Source organism: Amborella trichopoda, chromosome 11, assembly GCF_054954075.1.
Source record: "Amborella trichopoda isolate Santa Cruz 75 chromosome 11, AtrichopodaSantaCruz75HAP2 v2.0, whole genome shotgun sequence".
NCBI lineage: Eukaryota > Viridiplantae > Streptophyta > Magnoliopsida > Amborellales > Amborellaceae > Amborella > Amborella trichopoda.
In genome coordinates, this window is record NC_142346.1 from 39501401 (window position 1) to 39528896 (window position 27496).

Here is a 27496-nt window from a genome sequence, read left to right on the forward strand (position 1 = left end):
TCACGACAAATATAGAAAGTTGCATGCAACCCTTATGTTTATTGTTTTGCATATATCATAAGGTGGAGAAGGAAAGGAATGGGGTCGAGGTGATAGCACCCCCATACTTAATTACCACATTGAGGTTTCTAATCTTACTGACACCACCTAATAACACTTAAAAAAAAAAGCTAACTTCCTAATCCACTCGGTAAAACGGGTTGGAATCTCTATTCCCCATTGAATTACTAAAAAAAATGGAAAATTATCAAAAATATATCTTAATTGTCGTCTAATTATAAAAAAAGCCAAACTTTTATAAATATCATCTACATCTTTTTTTTTCTCAAATTTGGTATTTTTTTATCAACATAGTCTTCACAGTAGTCATATTACTATAATGGCTACCACATTACAGTACTTTAAGTATTGTAATGACCAGACTAAACATTATGCTTAAATACCGTAATGACTAGTGTAAGCATTACCATACTTTAAAGACTGTAATGTTCGATGTGTATCTTCCTCCCTCATTTGCCACATATAAGTATTATGATACTTAAAATACCGTAATGCTTAGCCTAGTTATTAAGGTACTTCTTTTATAATCTTTTGCATGCTAACTTTGAGGAATAGAGGAGCATGAAACCTTAGAGGGAATTTTGATATGGTTATCAGCTATATTTATTATAACTTTTCTTAATGGGGTAAATTGGATATCAATTTTTCTATTTTTATATTCAAATATTTGTTCAACCTTTTTATTTTCAAGAGGTATTGGTTGAACCTCAATTTGAAGGTTCAATATATAGGGCAAATTGATCTCATTCAAAAAAATAGTCCTCAAGGGTAATTAAATTGTTAATCAGGGCTTCAGGATAATATATCCCTAATAAAATGTGAGACTCGAAGTCCATCAAACCCAGCATAAAAAAGAACTCCTTATGTGGAGACATTTGTTCTGTCTCTAACAATAGTAATTAAGGTATTTAAAATAATATAATGCTTAGCGTGATCTTTAAAAAGGTACTTAAAGTATCATAATGTGATCATTACGTCAATACAACTTTCATAAAGGTTATTTTAATAAAAAAATCAAAATTTAAAAAAATAAAAAAGAGAGTTTATTTAAGTTGAAGATTTTTTCAATTAGATAAAAATTAAAGTATATTTTTGATAATTTTTTTAAAAAATAAAAATAAAGTGCATGCGATAATCTAGACAAGATGCGTAGGATATATATTTCTTGAGAAGTTTAAACATTCGCCTTCCGATCGTGAAAGTATACCAACCGCCACTGGTTGTGCACGGTATATGCTTCGATTTACGAAATGCATGTCCACACGTGTACACGTGGATAAATGTGTTGCTACACTTTCCCGCGCTCACCAGGCCTGCATATCTGCTGCCCCAATCCCATTTCTTGCAGCTTCTCCGTACTCGCAGGCAATTCGAGTTTCTCAAACCCTAGAAATTGTGTAAAGAGAAAACCCTAGTTCCTGCAGAGGACCTTTGAAGAAGAGACATGCCGAAGAGGTGGGGAAAGCAAACGGACGAGGACCACGCTGGTAGTGAGGGCGACTCTGAGGGCGTAGCCCCCCCAGCTCGCAAGACGCAAAAGAAAGATACTGAAGATAGTGATGGAATCACAGTCTGCGACGTCTGTTTCTCTTTTCCATTTCCTGTCTCTCTCTTTACCGTCTTTTATTTCTCTGCATTTTTTCTGTTTTGGTGTGGCTCTTCCTTCATTTATCTCTCTCTAGTCGTAACTATTTTGGTATCTTTTTGCTATGGTGGGTTTAGATTTCGAAGACGAGGAGGGTTTCTGTGAGAAACTGGCAAGGGAATGTTGTGGTCGATATTCGAGAGTTTTACTTCAAAGATGGCAAACAATTGCCTGGAAAGAAAGGTTTTCCTACACTATCTGCTAATCACCGCTTTCTATGTAGTTCCAGTTTCAGGCCTGTCACATATTTTGGATTGTTTTATGGCTTAAATGTTCTCTTGCGTATTGGTTATGAAGTATTGTGGTTGAATTACTATTTTCTGGAAAATATTTCTACTAGATTCTAGTTCCTTAAATGTTATGAGTGTTAAAGCGAGTGAATCCATTTCACTTTGGGTACTGTAGAGGCCTGGAATATTCACTAATTATTCGCTTCAGTTGAGCAAGGTAAATGTGCAGCAGAGTCATTGAACTGCCAAAACTTTGGCCAACATCCTCTCGGTTTGAAAATTTGTTTTTCAATAAGCAGTTATTTGAGAGCGTCAATCATAAAAAAATAAATAAATTGAAATTGGGATGAAGCGCGGTCTTCTGAGTTCCAAGCCTGGAAATGTCATAAGTCTAAAAGCACAAATGAAATGAGAAAAAATTGTTATAAGTAACTGCAGGTCAAAAACAAAAAAGAAATGATAGTAACAGAAAATAAGCAGTGTCTGGAAATGAATGTTAAGAAGTCCTATGATCCAGAACATGCAATGGATGCTGTAGCTGCAATTTGCCTATTGTTTTAGATTTTGCATATTTCTAAATTGTTATTGATTTTGCATCTTTGTGAATCTGATATTTTAATTCATAAAAAGCGGAATATACTATGAATTCTCTATATTTATTTATTTGCAAAATTATCAGAAATATATATTAATTTTTGCCTAATTAGAAAAAAACCTCATATTTCATTAACCTCATCCATGCCTTTTTTTCTCATTTTTTGCATTATTTTGACTAAAATAGCCTCACGGTAGTCGTATTGCCGTAAAGGGCTTCATTACCGTAGTGCTAAGGGCTTCATTATGGTACTTTAAGCACCGTGGCGCTACAGGGGCATCATTAAGGATTTTTAAGTTCCATAATGCTAAAGGGCATAATGTTAAAGGGCGTCATGACATTTTAAAGTACCGCAATGCTAAAGGGCATCATACCTGTTGAAGATAAGAAGAGATCAAGTCAAAGTACTTGGTCATCAAGTTAGGTATTGGTGATAAGGCCTCCTATTATTACATTAAGTTAGTTATTGGTGATAAGGCGTCCTATTATTCGAAGACCGTCATGCTCCTCAGGAATTTACTTGTTAATTTTCCCAACGGGCTACATCTTCATTAATTTTGGATATGGATTACATCATTAAGTGCCTCTATATATAGAGGACAATCACAATGAATCTTGGAGATAGAGGTAAATAATAGGAGGCCTTATCACCAATAACTAACTTGATGACTAAGTAATTTGACTTGGTCTCTTCTTATCTTCAACAATGCCCACCCGGCTGAACCATCATTGGAAGTCAATGGAGTTTTTAAACCATCCTTGTCACATATTTTGATTCGTAGTACATTGCAGTTAGGGATTCATTTTTGTATATGAGGTATATGACATCATTGTAAATTTACATTTACATCATGGATTTTTCTGTCTTGATTGTTAATTGAATTTCATTGATGTTGTATAGAATTTCACAAAATTGACCATTCTTTACAAAATCGAGTCCAAGTATAGTCAAACATATGTACAAAAACTTTGATGCTATACATTAAACACAATAACTTCAAGCTTTTGTTTGGCTACTTTTCATTGCCACAGCATCTGCCTCTTGGTTAGATTCTCCTTCCTTATTGGAAGGAGACAACTAGGCTACTGCATCTTCGCCAAATTTCTTCAATTATATCAGCTTCAAGGGCAACTCTTCGGTTGTCCCAGCTGACAATGTTGCTAGAGTTTTCTTCTATTATACTCGATTTCCTTTTTGGGTCCACGTTTCCTAGTTCGGTTCGCATTGTCCACACTTCTACCTCATTGAATTTGCTACCTTGCAAATGGCCTGAATATGCTCTCATTATTCTACTTCAGCAGCCTCAATGTTCTTCATATTCCTGCATTGCGAATGATAGACTTCGTTTTCCATCAAAATCTTTTATCCAAATTAAGTTTTGCTACTTAAAGTACCGTAATCAAAGGCACCGTCTTTTTCCAAAAGTGTCGTCAGCCAGGTGGGCATGATGCCCTTTAAGTACTGTAATGTCGCCCTTTAGCATTACGATACTTAAAAGTACCGTAATGATGCCCTTTTCCACTACGGTACTGAAAGTACTGTAGTGATGCCCTTTAGCACTGCCATACTTAAAGTACCGTGATGCATCATGCCTTCACAGTAATACGACTACTGTGAAGGCTATTTTGGTAAAAAAAATGTCAAAAATGAGAAACAAGGGTATGGATGAGGTTAATGAAAGTATGAGGTTTTTATTTAATTAGGCGAAAATTAAGGTATATTTTTGATAATTTCCCTATTTCTTTTTTATTTTTTTGTTTCTTTTTTACTTTCCTTTTATCTTGTACTTTGCTTTCCCAAACAATCATGGTGGATTATTAGGGAGAGGACAACCAAATACCCACAACGGAGAGAGTCAAATATTTTTTCTTACATAGTCGGTCTAGATTGATAATAATAATATCTATATTTTAGGAGATCTAAGTTGCCTTTGATAGTCATATTTCCTGGCGGGTACTCAGAGTTGCATCGATGAGGTGTCTCATCCCTTACCTCTTGAAGGTGTTTGGAGGCAGGATTGCTGGTATAACTGTTAGCCTCATTTTGGCTAATACGACACTTGATATTGCCTAGGGAATCTTGGATGCTTGAGCTTAATACAGTGAAGGTGCTATGGCAGTAGTTTCTATTGCAGTAGTTTCTATGGCATTTCAGGCAAGAACTGTAGTGTCTTCTATTTATTGTCCCAGTATAGCCATATTGAAAGAAGTCTTGTTTACTGTATATATTTATCACTTTGAATGAAGTTGGATGATGGTATGAAAAGTTTGGCAGCAACACGTCTGTGGCCTACATAAGAATTAGCAAAATATTTTCTACTTCATACTTAGCAAAATGAGTAACGGTCTTATGTATTTCACTAATGAAGCAGATGATTCACCCGAAAAGTGCGCTTAAGGGATTTAAGAAAGAAAGAAGACTCCAATGACTACCAAACACAAATCAGAGAATACAAGATTTTATTACAATATGGGTTCGGGGAGGACTGCTAAGTTCCCATACGTATCTTGTTTCATTTACATTCAAGGTCGTTTGTACAAACATGAAATACCTTGATCAATGGGTCTAATTATAGAGAGTGGACTCAAGCACAAGCCGTCTGATTAGACTCACCTAGTGAATATGAACTAGTTGAGGTTTCGCTGCTCTTGCTGTTGAAGTCTGTATGCTTTGTGCTTGTCTCAACTATGGATGTTGCTTTCCACTATTCCACAGGTTCTCATTTTCTGGGTCAATATGAGCCTGAAAAATAAGAGAAGAATAAAGATCCCCCTTTCATAGCTTATAGAGCAATAAGGACTCTAAGGTGAGTTGGTTGAATAGCCACTTGTTGCAAGATCCAACTTAACTTATAACTTTGAGATTATATCTCTAAATCTTGGTGTCTGCAAGAGATCCACAAATTTCCGTGTAACCTTGGTGAAAACATGTTTTGTGAGTTGCATGAAATAAATTCAAATTAAATCTTATCATTATCTAGGCAATCTGTTAGCCTTCTAGGGTCGCTCTCTATGCCATTGTATTATTGTTCAACATGATTTGTGTCTTGACAGCGGTTTCTAGGCTTAATGCCTTCATCGACATCCGTGGTGAAATTAAAGCTCCCTTTGTCTATCATCCAAAGTTCATGACTTTGGTTTTGTGGGTTATTTGAACCTTGATTATGTTTTACAAAGAGTTTTGTACTCACCTGAGTATGATTTGATATTCATCAAGATTTTTCTTCTAGTTCTCTTCTTTGGGTGAACCGGTACTGAAAATTATATGGATGCTTTTGATACGCAGTTTTTTAGGAAATTCACATGGAATGCTTTGAGGATTTTCTTATGCATCATGCGTTGTCTGCAGACATTTTTTAAGGTTATCTTAGGTAAATGTGAGTTTTGAGATCCAATCTTATAGGTTTGCTTTATCCTAAACCTTATTTGGGTTCTTTGGTTAGTTTGGGATTTTTTGTCACAAAACATACCCAAACAAATTCACAACCCCCCCGGGAAGGTTGCACGGATCCCATGAGTTTGTGAATGTGACATTTGGCAAATATTGGGTGCTTTCCGTATTTGTGAGGACCTTAATGACTATCTCTTGTGCTCGTGACTTATTTGGGTGCTTTTCATCCTTATCCTATTCTTCAAAGTAACCCTTATCTTACTAGGACTAAAAGTCCTAATCCTTTGGGATTTTTTATCATGAGGCCTTTTTAAAGTTGTATGGGATTATGTTCCCCTTTGCTTTGACCATGACCAGCTCTAATGATTTTCAAGATCCCAAACAATCACAACAAATCAACAACTTCATCTTCCAATGTTGAAACTTCATCCCCTTGGCATGTAGTTATGGATATTGCTCCCTAATGCTCGCAAACTCCCACTTAATATTATTCTCAGCTCAAAATTGGGAAGGCAGCTTATGAGGCCTTTGATGAACTAGATCTTGACGAAAATTTAACTAACTCCATGCTTGGTCCAAAGGGACTGAAGTTTACAATTTTAATGTCTAGACTCAAACTAGGCTTGACGAGCTAGGCCAGTTGAGTACTAAAACCCTAAGATACCTGGGCATAGAGCACAACCGAGAAGGGTTAACAGAGTTACCCATTGATGAGGTCGGAGATGCCTAGGTAATTTGCCAAGGGGACTGTGTGACCCTTGTGTGTGATTGGTAGGCCTGAAGGGACAAGGGCCAAATCCTCATTATAGACCATCATACGGCATGTACACATGATAGCCGCATCGGGAAGCAAAACACTATTGAGGGTTTTGCGTGTACATGTGCGAGAGATAACTCTCATGCACAAATTGCGACGTGTGTGCAAAGGTCAGTGTGACCTAGGCTTGTCTTTTGGGGGGAACCTATACTCCATAGACTAGGATTATGTTCTCATCATTTATTGGCTGACTTTGGTAGCCCAATCATGAACCTTTGTGATGGACTGTGGTCATGGGAACTACTGAGTTAGTTTGAGAAATTTAGTGTAGTTCATGGTCTCTAGTAGAAGATGGAGTGTTCAGTATTTTCACACTTTCCTTAACAAAGTTGGACCAAAATCGCATCATATTAATTTTAAAATAATTAATTTAATTATAAATGATATTTAGATTAATAAAAGATATTTTTGGAAGTCTTTGGATATTTTATTTTCCCAAAATTGATTTATAAATAGGCTTAAACTGAATTTTTAAATATTTAATTATTTAGAGACAAATAAAATAGTAAATGTTTTTCAAAAAATCATTTTCTAAGTTCTAAAATTACTAATACACATGGCGGCCCATTATACTTCAAAGGCCCCTCCAATTGAGAACATGTTGGGAAGTGCTTGGGGCCCACTAGAGCCCCATGGGTGGCACGCACCACATTGCACTTCTTATTTTTGATGACATGCAAGATAGGCCATTCAATCAGTTGAAACAAATTGTAGAGATTTGAAGAAGGGAAAATTATTGATCCCTCCCCAAAATCAACTTTCTAAACATCCTACCCTGTAGTACTTTTTGTATCATACTTTAAACCCCAACACTATTTTTCCTTGTATTTACCCACCGTAAAGTAAAAAAGTCAATGAATTTGGGGCCAAAATACCCTTTTCTTCTCTCTTCTCCCTATGTTTTTTAGTCACATGGCAACAATTTCTCTTCTCTCTACCTGCCCTCTCTCTCACTTTCTACCTCTCTCCACCTGCCCTCTCTCTCTACTCGCCCTCTCTCTCTCATTCTCTCTCTTTCTCCACCTACCATTTCTCTCTACTTGCCCTCTCTCATTCTCTCGCTTTCTCCACCTGCCATTTCTCTCTATTTGCCCTCTCTCATTCTCTCTCTCTCTCATTCTCTCTGTCTTACTCTTTCTCTCTCTCTCTCTACCTGCCCTCTTTCTCTCAAATAAGATTTTTTTGCGGGTGGCTGGTAATGCGGCCCGGCATGCGGTCTGACAGACATTGTGTCGGACTGGTAGATCCTCATAGTATTCTGCCTCCAATGCGGTCCGACACAGTAAGTGCTAGACCGCATTAGAACTAGATTTTTTACTGGTCTGACACACATTGTGTTAGACCGCATTAGTATGGCCAGACAGAGATAGAGAGTTCAAGCATAAAAGAGAGTAAGGGCCAATGTCACTTGACCCTAAATAGAGAAGAAAGAGAGTAAGGGCCAATGTCACGTGACCCAAAATAGAGGAGAAGAGAGAGTATAAGGGCATTTTTGCCTTAAATTAATTGACTTTTTGACTTGGGGGGTAAGTATAAGGAAAAACAGTATTGGGGTTTAGGGTGGGATATAAAAAGTTTTGAGGGGTAGGATGTCTAAAAAGTTGATTTTGGGGGTATCGATAATTTTCCCTTTGAAGAAAATAAAAGGAATGTGAATTGAATTTTCTTTACACCAATTATTCGATGGGATTAAGTTACGGATGCTAATGGATAAGGTTCTAGCACCTTCTAGTAGATCATGATGGTTGATCCATGGATTGTAAGGCTAAGATTCTGACGCTATAGATCTCATTTGATCAATGGTCTAGATCAAATCTTCATAAGGATGGCTAAACCCTCGAAAACCAAACCCTAACCATGAGTCCATATATTGTGTCATTTGGAGGCCTCATTCTCTACACACCACAAGTCATATCTCTTTCTCTCTCTCTCTCCAAAAGTGGCATGCCACTCTGTCTCATCTCTGCCTCCTCTCTCATATTTAGAATATTTTAGAGAAAAGAAAAGGGGGGCACAGCCCAAACACATAGATCAAGGGGCCAAGGCCCTAAGTTGTTCCATTGCTCTCTCGTATTGCATAAGGGTTTCTAGCCATCGGTGGATGAGACCTGTCCCTGGGGGTAACCTGAGGCAAGGTATATGGTATTGTCTTGTTTTTTGCTCTCTTGATTTTGTTCGAAGTGATATGTAATTTTTCAGATTTATATATTGTATGAGTTATTGTTTTGATGGCAAGCAAGTGAGAGCTCGTGGCATTCTTTGTGTTTTCATTGCTTCATATATTGTATTTGGACACTTGTAAGTGATCGGGTGGTGAAAATAAAGAACTTTAAATTTTTTTAATCAGTATAAACTTACCCGGGTCACATAGTGCTACTTTCATTTTGACATCCTGAAATCTATGCTTCACTTCTACAAAGAAGTTAAAGAAATAGAGGAGCTTATTGTTGATCAATCTAGTCACCTGAAGCTACTTCGAGCTGTTCTCTTAAGAATATTAAAGGTTATTGTTGGCTTAAGGAATAGAGCATCTAGAAAGACCAATAGTTAGCTGAACAAGCTGAAGAGTTTGTGAAGAAGGATGAAGAGATTGCTGGCCTATGGAAGAGCCTTCAAGCTTCTCACAAAGATGTGAGGAATCTCTTGAAGAAGGCGTCGTCAGAAGACTAGACTAATGCATAGGTGTTGTAGGGTCTTTAGCCTCCATAGTTTAATTTTTGGTGTTTCAAGCTTCTAGAGTTTGCTTCTTTACCTAAGCTTTTTTCAATGTAATTTCAAGAAATGAATAACGTCTCTTGTTTCATTTGTTTATCCTTTTTTTTTCCCTTGCTTATCTTTGACTGTCATGGCTATGACGATCCCTTGACCCTGGTTCTCTATATAGAATCAATGACAATTTTTCCACTACTTCTCAGTCATGGCATCCTCTTCTCATTCTTCTTCTTCTTCTTCTTCATCTGCTTCACCAAAGTCTCGTCTCTCCAAATGCTTCAGATCTAGGAGCTCAACCCCTCTCCTCTTGGCTTCCCTCGAGCAAGAGAGGGCCCTTCATCTATGGCACAATTTCTTTGAGAAGGACTCAATGATGTTGATTTGGGGTTAGATTTTTGTGAGAATATGACCTTCGACTTCCTAAACTCCACCCCCTTCTTTGTGGAAAAAGGCTTGACCAAAGACGAGCTCCTTCTCAACCATGCTGATTGTCTTGCCAACCTGAGGGAAACACTTTTCAAGGGATTGTGAGAATCTTGGGCTAAGGAGTCAATTGTAGAAGGATAAAGAAATTGTGCATCTTGGGAGCATCGTTGACTCAGTCTGTTAGGGTGCTACAAAGGTGGTGAAGAAGCTAGGCTAGGATGACAAGGCCAACTCATGAACGTGTGGCTTTTTTATTTTGGTATTTGAAGAACCTTTCATCTCTGTTTTTTTTCTTTGGGCACTCTTCTTACCTCATGTCTTCCCTTTCTCTCCTCTTCTCTATGTTTCAATTCCTACCTTGTACCCTCAATCAAGAATTAAGGGATTATAGATTTGGGGCCATGGATTTTTTCTTTCCTTCTTTTCTTTTAATATATATGTTTTGCTGTTCTTTTCATTTTGCCTGATTGACAAGAAATTGAGAGAAGTACAAATATAAACTGTAATCTATCAGAAAACTATCAATTAAAAGCACATGCTTCTAAGTTTCCTTGCGACACCTAAATACCTCATTCCACCTTTGTATTTTAAGATTCCCATGGCATGCAATTTGACCGCAATTTTTTATGGGAAACACATTTTCGAACATGCTCCCAACACATCATTATCATTATCATCGTCAGAACCTTTTCCCAACTAATTGGAGAAACATGCTCCCAGCGCAAGTGTTAAAAATTTCCAGTCATTTTGCTTCGACATACTTCTGTAGTCCCGATTATCATTATCAATGAAGTCGCCTTCTAAAAATATCATGGGAGATTATTGTAGGTTTTCATTGTGACGTGGCAGGTCCAATTGTACTTTAGATCCGAACTTTATGACCTTGATGACTGCCTTTTGGATTTTAGTATCGATCATGATCTATTTGTCACTTTCCAACTGTTTTCGAACACTTGTATCTCGATCTTGTAGAAATCAAGTCCTTATGGGCCAAACCCTGATGGCTCTTCACGTACCCTTGATAACTTCTAGTTTCCATGCTTGTCAAGCAGAGAACAACTAGCTCTTAGGAACTCAATGAGGACTTTTCTGGTCATTTCGTTCACTTGACAAACTTTAAAACCATGCTCTTAATGCCTAGAACTCATTATTTCTTTCATATTCTTTGAGGCCACTGGAACCCTAACTTTGTCTTCTCTTGATCGAGTCGGCTGAACAACCCTTGAGAACATCTCTCATCCTTCAATTCGCGGTGAAATTTCCTGGTCTGTTTAAGCTCTTCCCTCAAAACTTAACTGCGTCCCTCTGATGACTGTGAACCAACACCTTGGATAGGATTCTTGCCCTTGTCAGACCCAAATTCTTCTTTCATCAGGTACTTGAAGAGTGTTTCTTTGAATTCCTATTTCTTGCATGTTTTTCAGAATCTCTTTTTCATTGCATATCTTTAGGGTTTTGGTTTGGATTTGATTGTTGCCTCATGGGCTTTGCACACCTTAGGCTTCCCGGTTCCTCTGTGGTTGAAAAGCATAGCCTTACAATAAGTGATTAGGGCATTGCTCTGAAATTTCAATCCCAGCAAAAAACATCTTTTGCAAGGGTTTTGTCCTAGGTTTATATAAAGGTGATAAAATTAGTTATTGACAAGTGTTTTGACTGTGGTTAGGTCTTAACAATGCTTACTGCAATCGTAATCCTTTACTCGAACAGCTTCCATCCCTTGGATCCTTGGATGCTTCTTCACAAGTCATTTTAAAACATCTTCACGACCTAAACCCAACCAATTTTGGGTTTTCACCACAGTGACCATCATCATCAGTAGCCACTGTGGTATGTTCCCACTCAAGCTGACCTAAACCTTAATGTCTCTTGATATTCTTCGGACTTTTTTAAAATACTTCTAGATTTGCATTTTCTTCCTTTACTTCATTCTAGCTTCTTCTTGTACTTTCATCTATGCATCGTGGCCTATTCTCTTAATTTGAGAAATCACCGTGGTGTGTTCCTGTTTGGTTGAGCAAGCTCCAACAGGAGATTTCCTCAACCAGCTTTTCTTGGTATTCTTTGATGGTTTAGGATTACTTGCCTCTTTCTTTTACGTTACTCGTGACTCTTGTTATTCCTCTTTTGATTCTACCACTCTATTGCAGTCTGTTCTCCTTAGCTAGAGAAATTACTGCGACAACCTTCTTCATTGGCATCTTTATTGATTTCTTTGGGCTATTCAAAACTTTATCCTGCTAAGCACTAGTATTCTTACCATGCTTTCAGGCAGCATAGTGAATTTGAGAAGAGCCATTCCCCTTCAAGAGATCATGAGACTTACGACGAAAAGTGTAAGGGAGATAAGATAACGAGGCAAGCATCTCTTTACCAAATCAATGTTGAAATGGTCCAAGTCTTAGACTGGCCAGAACATACAACCTTCCCACTCGCCAAGGTTCGCACTGGGGCAGTTTATTCATCATTATGAGCACTGACAACCTATCACCACCATTCTTCCTTTTCTCCATTGTAATGCAGAAGAGATCGATGTGTACCCCACCTGGGGGCAACGCATGAAGACAAATCTTGTAATTATATGGAAATCTGATAATTTGCATTGTCAAGGCTAGAACATATGTCTTCGTGGTTGGTTCTCTTGGACCCACCAGATATGCACTAATTATAAGGCTGCACTGGAGAAGATTTACCTCCTGAGTGTAATTTAATTCTCTATGTGGGTGGGAGCACTGTTCACTCCTGTTGTGGACATTCGATGGGGACCTGGAGGCTCAACACCAACACTAATCTTTTTGAGAACAGAGAGGTTAACATGTTTCTATTAGATCTCTTCTCCATTGGAGCACTTCCCTTAGCGGAGGTGTTTACCTCTACCAATGCCGTCACTTTATGACGAAGAAAAGCTGGATGCAAAGGATCCCCTTGCAGGACCCGAGCCGACAAGCTCTTCATCATATATTAAAGACTCTCTATAGCTTCTAAACGAGGCATGGCCATCCAAGATTGTTGGCTCTCCCATTTCTACTGAGATACTATGATGAAAGGGGAATCATTGCACCCCTTCAAAAGCATCCGCTACAAATATTTTTCTTTTTATGTCATATTACATTGCAGAACATAATGAACATGACTTATCTAGCTGCTTACCTACATTCTTCCTTTGCAAGTTCGCATTACCAAGCTCCAAAGGAGACTATATCGGCCTGAGTGCCTTTACGTTGCCTGTGAAATGGCCAATGGATGAAGGTTTGCCTTAACACAACTTGTTCTGTGCAATATTTACACAGGTCTGACCAATATTGCTACTGATGCGAATCCCATGGAAAATAGGGCGAGTTTTCGACTTCACTATTTTTATGGGTGGCTCCTGGCTGCTTATAACCGTGGGACTTGCAATCTGAACACCTCTATTGCAGGTAAAAGTGTGCCATTTCTAATGAAGATTGTGGATATGCAAACCCAATATGTAGATGCATGGACATCATGCCGCTTGTTCTGAGGAAAGTTCCCTCTTCAACATCCTCTTCCTTTCTCTTTTGGGGTTCTCGATGTCGTTGATTCTTAAGCGTTAAAGATGAAATTATCGATGGAAAACAAACATGCTCTATGGAGCTCATGTTCCTATCAAGTACTAGGCGCTGTGTCCTCCCCTTGAAGCAAGGAACTAAAAGGCCTTTAGAGTTCTCGAAGCTCCCATTGCTGATGAAGATCGTGCACACCTATTACACATACTTCGAGTGGGATATATATTTTAGTCCTCTGCCAACGTCCTTCCTAGTTGCATGTGGCAAAGAGAGAGCATGTTGAACCAGCTAGGCCTCTCCTTGATGAACAACCACATCATCAACCTGATTGTCAATCTCAGCCTCGTTTTCAGCCGCAATTACTAGGTGTTCTTTATGGTCCATAGCTTGTTCAATGTCATGCTCGGGCTTTACCCAAGTGGCATGATGTTGGGCTACATTCAACGGACACACTACGGCTTGGTACTAGTAGCTGGGCGAGTACACCTAAGGCACCTTGGACCAGCAGCCTCGTGGGCTTGGGTACTGGTAGCTGGGCCATCTTTTGCTGCAGAAACTCCTGGGTTTAGAGGTCTAGGCCTTCCAGTTTGTGAAGATTTGCTCTGAGGATGGGTCGGCTTGTGGCTGCCTCCTTTCTTTGTTGTTCCTCTACTTTCAAGTTAGCTTGAGAGGCTGCTCCCAACCAGGGCCTATGATGTAGTGTGAGTTCATCTTGGACCGAATTATGCAACCCCTTAACATAATGTGCAACCTTTTGGCCTTCGATATCTGTTAACCCATTATGCAAGCATAAGCGGTAGTCCTCCTTCTACTACTGAACAAATTTTTTACCTTGATGCAACCGTTCTTCTACTTTCAAGTTAGCTTGAGAGGCTGCTCCCAACCGCGGCCTATGATGTAGTGTGAGTTCATCTTGGACTGAATTCTGCAACCCCTTAACATGATGTGCAACCTTTTGGCCCTTGGTCTCTGTTAACCCATTATGCAAGCATAAGCAGTAGTCCTCATGCTCCTGAGCAAATTTTGTACCTTGATGCAACCGGTGAAACTATTGGTACAATGTTTGTGCATAGCTTGCCAAGAAATTGCTTGCATAACCTTGCGTTCATCTTGTTCTATGATTTGATTTTATCTTAGACCTTTGAAGCCTGCTTCTTGAACTTTATCCCGCCACATTGATACAGGTTCCCTAAGTTTAAGAGCCACAAGTTTGACCTTCTTTGAATCATTCAGGTCTTCCCATTCAAAGAAGGGGTCAACTAGTCAAAAAATCCTTCAAGGGAAACTTTAATACCTGAATCCGACTCTTTGCGCTTGTATCCTAGTGTATATGAATGGGGATCATGTGATTCCTCCCCGTTCGTGCGCCTATGCCGGTTGTGTCGGCCTCGGGGTGGTTGGCTGTCTGACTCCCCATTAAATTCATGCTCTGGACAACGCCATTGCGCATTGAACACAAACACATCATCAGTTCTCTTCGACCTAGATTGGGGCTTGGATTCTCTCCAATCACCAGAAAAACCCTCACGATTTGGATCCAACATCGTGGGAACCTCTTTGTTTTGGGCACCTTGCTATTGATCTTACCCTTTCAGCAACTGTGCAATCATCTCTGTCATGTTGTCAAGCTGCTCATTCATCTGGTCCATCTCGACATTCTTAAAACTACGACGAGCCATCGTAGTCACTGACCATCTTCAAACTATGCTTTGATACTACTTGATGCGAAAGGAACGTAGGAAATTAAATCCACCCTTTGTTCGATCCTCTAACAAGCAAAAATGAGCAATAGATTGGAGAAAAAATGTGGCCATGAATCATGTCAAAAGGAAGAAGAAGCTACTTTCTTCCTTCATAAAATAGTCTTCGCCCAAAATAAAAAAAAGGTTCTCCCTCAAGTGCATGTTCCATCCTTAAATACTATCAAAAAATAATATAACTCTAAAAGAAATCTCTCTCTCTCTCTCTCTCTCTCTCTCTCTCGCTCACATAACTTCGATGTTAACTTGGACGTCTCCCCCATGCACTTCCCTAATCCCATAATATCTTTTCCTTTTTACCTCCTACATTCATGCATCCTCACGTGATGCCCAATCCAAATAAGACTCAACTTGATCTACTCCCAAAAGAAAGGAAATCAATTAACAAAATCTGAAAAACTCAAGTTAATCCTAATAAATAAAAGATTGAATACCATACCCCATGACAACTAATAAAACCCAATTTTGTTCCTTGAATCAATACATAAATAGAAGTCAAAATTCAGCTTTCCTCTTGGCATTCATTTGCATCAAGTGCTACTAGATACCAAACGATGCGATGTTGGTTATCTCGTAGGGGCATTAACCCATCAGGCAACTCATCACGTGTAATGTCCTTAAACTTAGTCACATCAATGGCTTCATCTCCTTCGGCAACTCTTTAGTCCCTTCAATATCGTTAGCCACAAGTTCGGAAACCATCCCAGCCCATTGACTTTCTTCTAAGAATACTCGAGTTTTAAAAGATTAGAGGGTTTCACAACTCCCTTTTTAGGCTGCATCGTCTCCTTCACAAGATACAAAGTGATCTTAACCCCACTGTGCACACTCTCACTGTGAATCCCATCATTATCGTATAACCAAGGATGGTACAAACGATTACCAAGCAACGTGAATTAACAGGGAGCTTGTTACCTCTCTTTGCTTCAATTATGATGCCTTGTATCGTGAAGGATGCTTACTATTATTCAAGCCCGACTTATCTACCATCTCCTTCTAGACCATATTTTTTCACATCTGCCACTGTTGATGATCATTGTACGCACTCTAAGGTGCACATGGTGCAAGAGATTTTTGTTCAAAGCCAATCGTCATCATCTTATTTTTGTTCGATCACCATAATGTAAATGATATTTTGGACCAAAAAGCAAACACCAAATTATTATCCGTTTCTGTCACTAATCCACAAACTTTCTCTCTCCTAACCTCAAAACTACCTCTCTCTTTAACCCACAAACCTAGAGTTCTCTCTCCCTCTCTCTAACCATGAACCTACCTCTCTCACTAACCCACAATATTATTTTTCTAACTCACAAACCCATCTTTCTTTGTAACTTACAAACTTGACTCTGATTCCTAAACCGCAAACTTAGCTCTTTCTCTCACTCTCTTTCTCTCTCTCTCTTCCGTAACCATGAACTTAGCTTTCTTTATCTCTGCATAAAACCAACCCCTGTAGTCTCTTTCTCTCCCCCCTTCCTGCTGTGTGTGTCTGTGTACACAAAGCCCACCCAACTAGCTCTCGCTCTCTACAAAAAACAAATCCCACTAGTCTCTTCTCTCTCTCTCTCTCTCATGCTCTTTGAGAGATGGATTGTGGTAAAAGGCATGGGCATAAGAATTCTGGGAGCTGATGTATGTGTGCGTCCAGGCAGCTGCCTATGTAAGTATCTAGCTAAATATTTAGCATTAGATAAATAAAATATAAAGGAAAGAGTTTATGTAAGTGTGAGGCTCTAAACAATCAAATTAGGGTACATCACAAAACTTTCACTAGGAGTGGCTGTTTTGATACCCGAAAATCCTCAAACTGATCATCTCGACCTCAAGATTCATGGATATGAGAAAAAAATGGATTTCAAGTTTTGGAAATAGTGCATCTTGTAATGCATTTTTGGACCGTCAATTTTCAAGATTTTCAATTTTTCATAGATCTGCTCAATCGACATTGTTTTTTAAGCTTTAAATTTTATAATTAGTGATGATAATATATTTTAAGGTTATCACAAAGATTTCTAGTATTGAAACCACATTTCTCGGCACTATTTGAAGGCGCTCTTTACTTTGATTGTTTAGAGCCTCGACTCTATTCAAACTGCACCCTTTAATAAAAGGAACGCAATGTTTAAAATTTACCACTTTTAATCTTGTTAATTTACTAAATTAATGCATTTTACAATTATTTAAGTTAGAATTTTTATAACTGTTTTAAAGATATTCTTTTGTAATAATTGTTCATTGTTTACCTTATGTTTTACTAATTTTAATCAAATTTTTAAAATTTTAGTAAAGTTTTACATTTGTTTATATTGAAAAAAATGTTTGATTGGTTTGACTGTTGGTTGGACCGGTTTTGATTGGACTGTACCCTTCACCGATTCAAGCACCAACCGGACTGATAACAATGTAGGTAACTCTTACACTTGATTCATTATCCCTGCTTGAAAGGGGTTGCAAACATGAAATTCCAGTAGATATTGAGCAAAATGCTGTTTTGGTAAGCTTTAGCCACTAATTCTTTGGATCCTTCACATGGCCAGATAAGAAATTTGTAATACTGCTCTCTCAACAAAGACGATGGATGACAATAGTCTTCTATTCTATTTACTATGTATGCAATTGGAATTCCTAATAGGCCAACAATTACTGGTATGAATCCATGCTACCCTTGGAAAAGAAATGGAGGAGCCATAGGTATAAAAACCTAGTTGAAATAGCTTGAAAGTTTAAATAGTTGTAGGTAAAAAGATGGTTAAACAGGAGCTGTGCTATAACCTATTTTAGTTCACTGCTTTGTGATGTTGTTTAGGTGAAATAATTGGCATCTGAATCGATATGCTAATATGGAAAAACTTCAAAGCTACACTCAAGCCTATCATTGGGGTTGATACATGGTCTCTATTGGTAAAACTTGATGACTCGCAAAAACCTTGGGAATCTTAAATCATCCCATTCACCAACCCTTACCCCATCATAAATCATCTTAAACAATCCTTGTTCACTTGGGTTTCAACTTAAAACTCCATCATCCCCATGGAGCTATGCCAAACATACCTTGCTCATTTGAACTTTCATGAGACCCCATGAGTGATGTAATGCTCAAAGCACCATAAGAACCCCTGATGACACACCATCCCCAGTGGTCTATCAATTCACAAATAAACCACCACCCTCGGTTGTCCATCACCCTAGATGATTCATCATCCCCAGTGGACTACTACTACCAAGGGACCATATACCCCAGTGGCCCATCAACCCTGGACAGTCCTTCCCCAGTGGACTATCGCCAATAAACTATCACCTTATTAAACCAACACTCTAAGAGCATCATTAGTACTCCATTGACTCTTAAATCCCCAATGATGAATAGCCACCCTCAGTAGATTGCTACCGCCAATGATGCAAACACATTTTTATCCCCGTGGAGTTTTTTATGCATTGGCTAGCTACTGGTCCATCTAAAAACCTCGATTCCCAGCAAGTGTGAACCATTTATTACCTTGCAAAGTTCAGAGCGTCCTCAGTGATGTCAAAATTACCCAATAAAAGCCTCACTTATGGTATTGTTACCCCAGTGAGCCTTATGCTGCTATAATCCCTCTGTCCTATGCATCGTCAGGGAGGAGGATATTTCTAAGAAGAAAAGAAGCCTGGCATGATGAGCATCCGATAAGGATTGTCATGAGTAAAAGTGAGAGGTTTAGGCGGACATAGCCACGAATCTATAGGTAAAATTGTCAAAGATAAAAATTGGGCATGGTGAAAACCCAAAAGGGCACCATGAGTAAAAAAGACGGACGAGCATGGCCATGAGTAAAAGTGTTTTGAAAATAAGAAACCGGGCATGGTGAATGTCCAAGAGGGTGCCATGAGTAAAAATGGAAATAAAAGGTGGACATGACCTCGAAGTCATGGGTAAAAGAGCCTCAATAAAAGAAGAAGTGAAAACCGTTCTGCGGCGCCACTTCTATCCAGTTTAGGTGAAAACCTAAAAGGGCTTTTGGACTAATAAGCAAGTTGATGCAGCATTCGACCAAAATAGCTTGAAACTGACTTCAACAAAAGTTTGGTGATCGGAAGATACTGAGTGAAAATCAGACTAGCCCTTCCCATAAAAAAAAAAATTCCAGCTTCACTGGGATGAAGTCCATGATGGGCCCTCAATTGTTGCAATAAAAGATGTCTTCTAATATGGGAGAAAGCCCCTAAAAAGGCACTCACTTAGAGATTGAAGAATTGGAAGGTATTGGGCGAAAATCAGACCAGCCCTTCTCATAAAAACAGTTGCAACTTCATTGGGATCAAGTCCATGAAGGTCCCTCAGTTGTTGCAATAAAGGATGTCTTCTGATGTGGGAGCAAGACCTTGAAAAGGCACTCACTTGGAGACTAAAGAATTGGAAGGTACTGGGTGAAAATCAGACCAGCCCTTCCCATGAAGAAGTTCTAGCCACACTGGGATCAAGTTCACAAAAGACCCTCAGTTGAAAATCGGACCATCCTTTCCCACAGCACTGGATTGGGAGCAAGCCCCAAAGGCACCCACCAGCTGGCCCATTAGGAAGCATTGTTGGGTTGGAAAGGTAAGCCCTTTTACAAGGCACGCAGTCAACATGCTCCCCCAGAAAACGTATTTTAGTAGCATTCGGTCATCCCCTAGGGAAGAAGCTTAGCAGGGTATCCCCCTCAAGGATCGTGTTGATACCGGTGATTGAGAAGAAAAAGATTGTTGAGAGGCAATAAAAGCGTCTTAGTAGGATTCGAAAGATGAACTTTGAAGAAGTTTTTGTTTCAAATGCTACACTTATCGCTTCTCTCGAAGAGTAACATTCGGTTGGGCAAGCTGTTATACGTCATTTTTGACATACTTGTATCCCCGATGCGAATAAGAAGAGAGCCAGTAGTAACTTGGTCCCGCCGGTACCCCAGACATCGCCAGACCACGGGAACACTACAACAATAAGCCTAAAACTAGGCAACCTCTAAAGAAGTGTCAGAAAAGCCTCAAATTTCACGAGAGGGTAATTTGGGATACCCTAAGGACACCTTTAAAGTTTCATCGCGTTCTGATAAGTTTTGACATGACCTGGACGAAACTTGGTTTTCAAATCTAGTTCCTATCGAGTTAAAAAGGGACCCTATAACTACAATCCTATTTTTTTGGGTCTCAAAATAGTACCAGACCCCCAAGGATCAAATTTGGGCTCAATCAGACCCTACGTGACCATTCTAATCCTAATTACTATAAAAAGGTGGGTTTTACACTATTGCGGTGCAGCCTCAGTAAACCAGTTTCTATAAATGGAAACTGTCTTCTCATTTCGGGATGATGATCATATCTTACTCATATTAAGTCCAATTAAGCTTAAACTTGGACATGAGCTAGATCTTGACGACCTGATCATTTTGATATAAGGCACGCATCTTGGCTTGACCCGAAATGAGAGAATTTCTAAAGAGAAAATGAGCTAAAAATATGAAAATTCAGAACTTATACAAGAGAACATCCAATTTTTAGAGAGGCCATAGCTCAAGATCCCAGTGTCAGATCGTCGCAAATACATGTCTGTTGCGACCGTGCTTGAAAAGCTACAGTTTGGTACAAGTTTTATGCATAATCGGAGGCCGGATGGCACGAATTTTGAGGTTGAAGAAAGGCATACTTTTTCGGTCGTCGGAATCCCATTTTTCGGCCCAAATTTGGAATATGCTCAAATCAAGACCAAAACACAAAATTTACTGCAAAATGATTGTTACAATGTCTTCTTCAATTTGTGACAAAAATGAAGAACATCATAGATCATACTACATTGATGGCTGAAGAATTGCAAAGTTTATGGACTTGGCCGGATTTTGGGTTCTTCTTAAAAACTCTGTTCAAGACAATCAAAGGGGTATCAAAACGCTCACAAAAGTTCATGCGTCGATTCTACTACGATTGATTGCTGGAATTACCATTATGGATGTCCGAAAAAGCTCCTGAAGACTAGCAATGGCAAGAGGCCCCTCATGGATGGATGGTTTTGTCATTTGCTGAAAAGTACTTAGGGGCATTTTGGTCATTTGGTCCAAATACGGGATGATTATTTTAATTCAGTAAATGTGTATGTTTTGACAATCTTGGGTACTTTTAAGCATCCCACCCTTGTTTAGTGGTTGCTCTATATAAGGAAACCCAAGTCACTTGTAATAAGGTCTTTGGATGATTCTTGAAGGTTAAGTCATTTGTTATCAAGTTCTTGCTTGTGCTTGAACTTTGCTTTCAAATTCAAGACCAAGAGGAGAAGAGAGAGAAACATTTCATAGAGAGAAAAAATACCCTTAGGCCATCATACACTATAGCCTACTCCCTACACGTTAATCCATACCATACACCTCAAGGTCCCGTACACCACACCTAGACCTTAGACCCTAGCGTTAACCCAAACCCAAGACCCTTCTTTCTCATGTGCATGCAAAGGGACCCATGGATGTGCACCTAGGTTCGAGCACAACTTAAGTCCGTTCTCTCTCCTCTCTTTCTCTTCCTTCTTTCACTTTCTTCTATTTCATTTTTCACCCTCTCTTTCTCCCTCTTGCGCAGACTCAGGGCGGGTCCGAGCATTGCCTGCTTTCCCCTCCTTTCTCTTTCTCTTTTCCCCTCTCTTCTACATCCAACTCTCTGGACCCGCACCTAGGAAGGGCCTAGCACTCTCTTACTTCTTCACTCATTCTTGCTCACATCTTTGCGTGCATGCGCCTTATCCGCCTGTCACTCTTGCTCGCATCAACCTCCTGCCTGGGCCTTGTCCGCCCTTCATTCATTCACGCTCACAACCCTCTGCTCGCGCCTTGTCCGCCCTTCATTCACTCACGCTCACAACCTCTCGCCCACGGCCATCACTCTATGCCTTCACTCCCTTTCAACCGTGCTTAACTCTACAATCCTCCGCTTGTGCCTAAATCCACAATCCTCCACCCGCCCCTAATCTTGCAATCACACTTACCCGCGCCTATCCATACGCACACCTACCCACGCCTAATCCAACGCTCCTACCCGCGCCTATCCATTCACATGTGCTCGCGTCTGCACCCATGCCCTAACCTAACTCGTTTCTCATTCCTAACTTGCGCCTAAATCTCGCATCAACTCATACCTGCGTCTAATCCACTTGTATCCTTTACACCATCGTCTCGCACCTGTGCTTCATAATTATTTACACACTCACGCCTTCACCTTACACCCGCGCCTATTATTCTCTGCACACCTGCCTGCACCTATCACATACCTACCCTCACTCACCCTCGCACTCAGCACTACCGCACACTTTCATTCATTCTCGCCCTTACACCTGCGACCAGCATTATCACCATCATTCATTCATGTCCCTCTCTTGTGCCCTCGCCTAACGCGCCTGCTACTTCACTCTCACGCCTTTGCACCCTTGCCCGCGCTTCGCTTCCTTTCAATCTCATTCGTGCCCACCACATATGCTCAAACCCTTGTGGCCCTGCCCATCGTTACACCCCATAGTCTCTAACTGCCTCTTGTTCCTTACATTCACATTCACACCTTTCATCTTCCCTTCTCTAAGCCACCTTTTTTTAATCTTTCATTTATTTCATTTATCTTTATTCTTGTCACCTTCTTATCTCATCTTCTTCATTGGTAATCTCTCACATCGCTTAAAAAACACTTAACCTGAGGACATTATGAGATTGTATCTTAGGGCCCTAATTCGAGTATCGCTGTAACTACCTTCTCGTACAGTGAATTCAGGTTGTAAGAGGCATTGCTTCTCTTGCACCTATTTACTCGAGTTGGAGTCATCCTGAGTTGGCTTTCTTAGAATTCTGACCCTTTCAATACTCTAATCTCCAGGTCATATAGTGTTCAGGCTGTGAGGGACTTTCGTCCCTTCCATTCCTAAACCATTTAGAGCCACTCATGCATCAAGAGGTACATTCAAGAGGAGTATACTTTTCACGAACTTCATCGGCAGTTTCTTAAAGCAAGAGTACGATATGAGGTGTTGAGTCTGAGAGGGGGCTGTGTCCAAACCGAGCTGCTGGACAGCCGAAGGGATTTCGTGTGCTGATCTTAAGAGGGCATCAGCCTGGGCTTATCCCACGAACTCAAACCGCAGCGAGGTAGGTGCTTCTGTTCATCTCTTCACCGCATTTTAAAAATCCTTTCTGGACATACCTATCCGCAAGAGTGACGCATGAGCCTCGCAAGCGACACGTGCCAAGTCATGCGGTTGTTCGAGAGGGAGTCCGATCCAAATCCGACCCAGGCCCCGACCACTAATAATGCGGAAGATTGGGCAGTCTGTTACAATTCCATGTTGTAGGCTCTTTTGGTGAAACTTATTGAACTTTGGCTTTAGACCTTCCTCGAGCATTATGATTATCGTATACTATAACAGCTAGCCTTGGAACACCCTTATCTAGCCTTAGAACTACAGAAGTATTTTCGATATGAAATTTGAAACAAATAGAACTTGTTAGTTGAGCTAGGTTTTACAAAAATATGAATGCTTAGGTAAGACATGTTAATATATTAAATTTTAGATAACAAATCAATCAAAACAAAAAGTTTATTATGTCAACAATGACCTAGAAACAACTCAATGATGCATGTGAAATGAAAATCTGACCCTTGCAAACTGTCAAGAATAAAAGTATTGGAATAAGTACAACAAAATATTCCAAACCATGAGTTGAGGAATAGGAAAGGAAAACCTTGAGAAGGCAATACTTGAGATAAATTTACTTGTGAGATTTATACAGAAGTAGGTGAAGAGGTAAGAAGTACAACACAAACTGATATGAGTTAAATAATGGCCACTGAAGAGGTAGGCTAATTTATACTAATTGAGGAAGAAAGGGGGGTGTAAAGATTGGTGTAGCCTCCCAACGAGAAATGTAGGATTATGACTCCTAATTGAAGGTTACTGGGCTGCCATACAGAATGGAAGGGAGTTTCTTGCCCACAATATGGTCAAAAAGTCCAATTTCTGTCAGATTTTTCTTCCTGGATATCAACATTTTTTTCCGGATGCGTGAAATTTATCTAAAAATGCCTAGCTTGGCCCCCTTATGGGTGGGAGGCCTTGTGCACAGAAATCATTTGCTATGATTCTCATATAAACTACTTTGAATTGAAACACTTAACTTCACTTCGATTTTCCTTGGAAGATATGAACAAAAGTGGCATTAACTAAATTGGTTCGCAATTCTAGTGAACTTGTGTGTGCATAGTTAAGCTCTCTTCTGTAATGAGCATATGGGAAATAGTTTTGTGCAGTAAATAGTTATAAAACATGTGATGAATTGGTGTCTAAGCTAGACTGCCCCTCACATGGTTGAATTGTCTCCAATATTGCGTAATTCCTAGTACTAATTTGTATAATTCTCTGATATGCTTGAAACTGATGGCCTCTACTTTTCTTTTTTCCAGGTATCTCACTTACCATGGAACAGGTATGCGCCTCTTCTCCATTTCCTTATGCCCAAAATGCTGCTGTGTTGTGCATGCATGGTTGCCACTTTTGTGAGTTCAAGGCATCTGATTTCTGTAACAAAGCATGGGGTTTGGTATAAATTAGATTAGCTCTCATGTTCTGTATTGTGAATCCATTTTGTCTGATAATGACGTCCTGGAGCTTTGCCTCTGTTTTTTTAATGGGAATAAAACTGTTCCTTGAGTAGTTTGGAAAATTATTTGCTTTGTTGCATACTATGCAAGTCTTTTTATTTTTAAAATTCTCACAAAGGAAATGGTCATTTTTTTAAAAATTTTTTTGCACGAAGGAAATAATCCTATGGGACCCAGATCTGCAAGAAACATTTATGGAGACTGACATCCACTGTTGCCTACAGCTGACAAGGGTGATGACATGTAACTTCTTGCTTAACTTATAAATGTGTATTTTTGATGGACTTACAAATCATCTCCATATAACTTTTTTAAAAGTTATAATCATATCTACATATGGTTCAGGCCACTAAAATTTGGAGATTGGGGCCCTACCTGCTTTAGGGCTGGGTCTAATAGGATCATTTCCCTTCTTACTAATTGTGTATGGGGAAAGTATAAACATAATCGCATTTAGCATATTTATGAGCTGTTTTTTTATTATTTCAGAGCTTTCTTAGTGCTCTGATGTCTTCATGGACAATATTTCTTTCATGAAGGTCATGGATTGTAGGAACTTGCTACTATTTGTCGTCCCTCAAAAGCCTTTTTTATGTATTTAATCTTTTTGTTTTCGATTATGATTTATATTACATTTGGCTCTTACTTTTTCTTCTTATTCTCTTTAACCTATCCTGTTTTCTGTTGAGGTTGTTAATAATGTCCATCAATATTAGATGTGGTTCATGCTGTCTTGTTATTTTTTGAGAGAATGCGTCTTGTTTTGTTCCCTTAGAGAATTTAGACTATAATAATTGTACATATTCTTTTGAGAAATCAGAACATTTACTCATGTTATTTAGATAAATGCATTTGTTTTAGTTATAGAAAAACTGATATGAATGATATTCTTGATCTTTCTAATAATTAGCCTGTGCTTATCAATATTTCTGAATCCTCAAACTTTGATATTGTGTTATTTTGCAAACCATTTGTGAATTTTTTTTAGTTGTTCGTAGTTCTTTCAAATGAGAAGTTTAGTCGAAATTTGAATTTTACTAAGTTTAATCTGTATGACTTTTTTTTTTTAATCTTCTATATTGTTTTTGATGTTCTGCATTCTTTAGTGTTGCCGTGCATATATAAGCACATGCTTGGAAACTTGTACAATCACAGAGTTTGGAGTTAGTGAATATCCAGCATAACCTCATAGTGTCTCAGGAAAGACAATTTGAATCCATAGCATGTCGATAGGATTCCATAACATTTTATGTTTTTCAGAGCTCCTGTTCTTGAGTTCTGTCTTTACTCCTTTTTCCTATGTCCCCATCTCTGTTCTAAGATTATCTTTCTAGAGGTTTTATGAATTCCATTTCTCCCTCTGGAGTTTTCATTTTCCAGTTTATCAAATACCTTATTTGTCGGAAAAACGAGTGCATGCTAACACCCTAATCATATTAATCGCTATAAATCTTTGAGACTTTTTGTACCTTTCAAAAGCTAAACAAATGTTCTCTCTTTGATCCCATTCATTTCCCGGATGATTATTGCAGCTCATTACTTTTTGTTTCCATTGCGCACAATATTGTTAATTATGCACTGGAATAGTTCTTTTACAACATATTGATCTCCAACAGGTCTGTTAAAGTGCTAGGAGATTGCAAAATAATCCATCTTTTTATTCTTCCAGTTTGATACACAGTTCTTTGATAAGACACTAAAAAGGGGAACTTTAGTACCCTTTTGTGTGCCTATGTAGTTTCATGTTTTGGTATTAAGTTTGTTTGTGGCTTCTTTTTTCTGTAGTGGTATGTGCTTCGAGATCATGTTGATGAGATTGACAAAGCAGTAGCAGAGAAGGCTTAAGCTTGGAGTTGCTTCTAATCTTGGGAGGCTGTTCTGGCTGCGTATTGTGGTTGTGCGCACTGTTTTGTTATGACCATATGTTGGAGTATTGCTGGCATGCACACTATGTATTGTGCCTGTTTCTGTACATATTACAGAGCTGGAGCTTGTTTTGATGGCAGAAAAGTGTAACACGGTGGTTCTGGAATACGCGTCTGATACGTGTGAATGTTGTTTAGGATAGCTTGTTTCTTATTCACACCAACACTAAATGCCATTCGAAAACCTATTGTTTTTTGTGTGCATATGCCCTTTCCATCTTTGGCTTGAAATTTCTGTCCAAGCTATTTTGTTTTATGTCGTATTCATGGATGCAGCTTTCCCGTCACTTGAATATTCTGTCTGCTGTCGTGCTTGGCCGCAGCCTGCGGTCTCAGGGTTGCGGCATGGCCAGTTAGAGAGAAGTTCTTTAATCTCTTGCTTACAATGTTAAAACAAACAAATGGCTCTAGTTTTACCCAAAAAAAAGTGGCTTCGGAATGCAGGTTTCCCTTGAGGTGATCAAGTGCAGCATTATAAAGTGGTCGTGACACGTTCATCACTTGAATATATATGGTGAGGGGCAAGAGAGGTATCCCTAGGGAGTGAGGCTTTGCTGTTCCACGTTGTGAGTGTGAGGACCATCTCTTTTAATAGTAGTCAATATTTAATAGGAAAAATATACAATGAGACCTCTTTGTCTTTGGTACAAGGTGGTCAGAATTAATCTTGATCATTGGATTGAAATTAGATGGTTGCATTTATTCCATAGACAAAGCTTAAATTTTAAAAGAAATTTTCTCAATTTTTGTGAGATACCTTAGTTATTAT

General features: G+C 39.1%; 1 protein-coding gene across 2 annotated transcripts; it reads left to right on the top strand.

Moving 5' to 3' along the window:
• Window positions 1-1327: 1327 nt before the first annotated feature.
• On the top strand, window positions 1328-26931 carry LOC18436894 (RNA polymerase II transcriptional coactivator KIWI). Of its 2 annotated transcripts, XM_006847116.4 has the most exons (4): window positions 1328-1639; window positions 1783-1888; window positions 24605-24627; window positions 26588-26931. In XM_006847116.4, the coding sequence occupies exons 1-4, from the start codon at window positions 1505-1507 to the stop codon at window positions 26645-26647; spliced, it is 324 nt and encodes a 107-aa protein (XP_006847179.1). In that variant the 5' UTR covers window positions 1328-1504; the 3' UTR covers window positions 26648-26931. The 2 variants fall into 2 exon arrangements, with proteins under 2 accessions (XP_006847179.1, XP_088707612.1); XM_088851486.1 differs by lacking the exons at window positions 24605-24627; window positions 26588-26931 and having other exon boundaries at window positions 1783-2270.
• The last annotated feature ends 565 nt before the right edge of the window (window positions 26932-27496 follow it).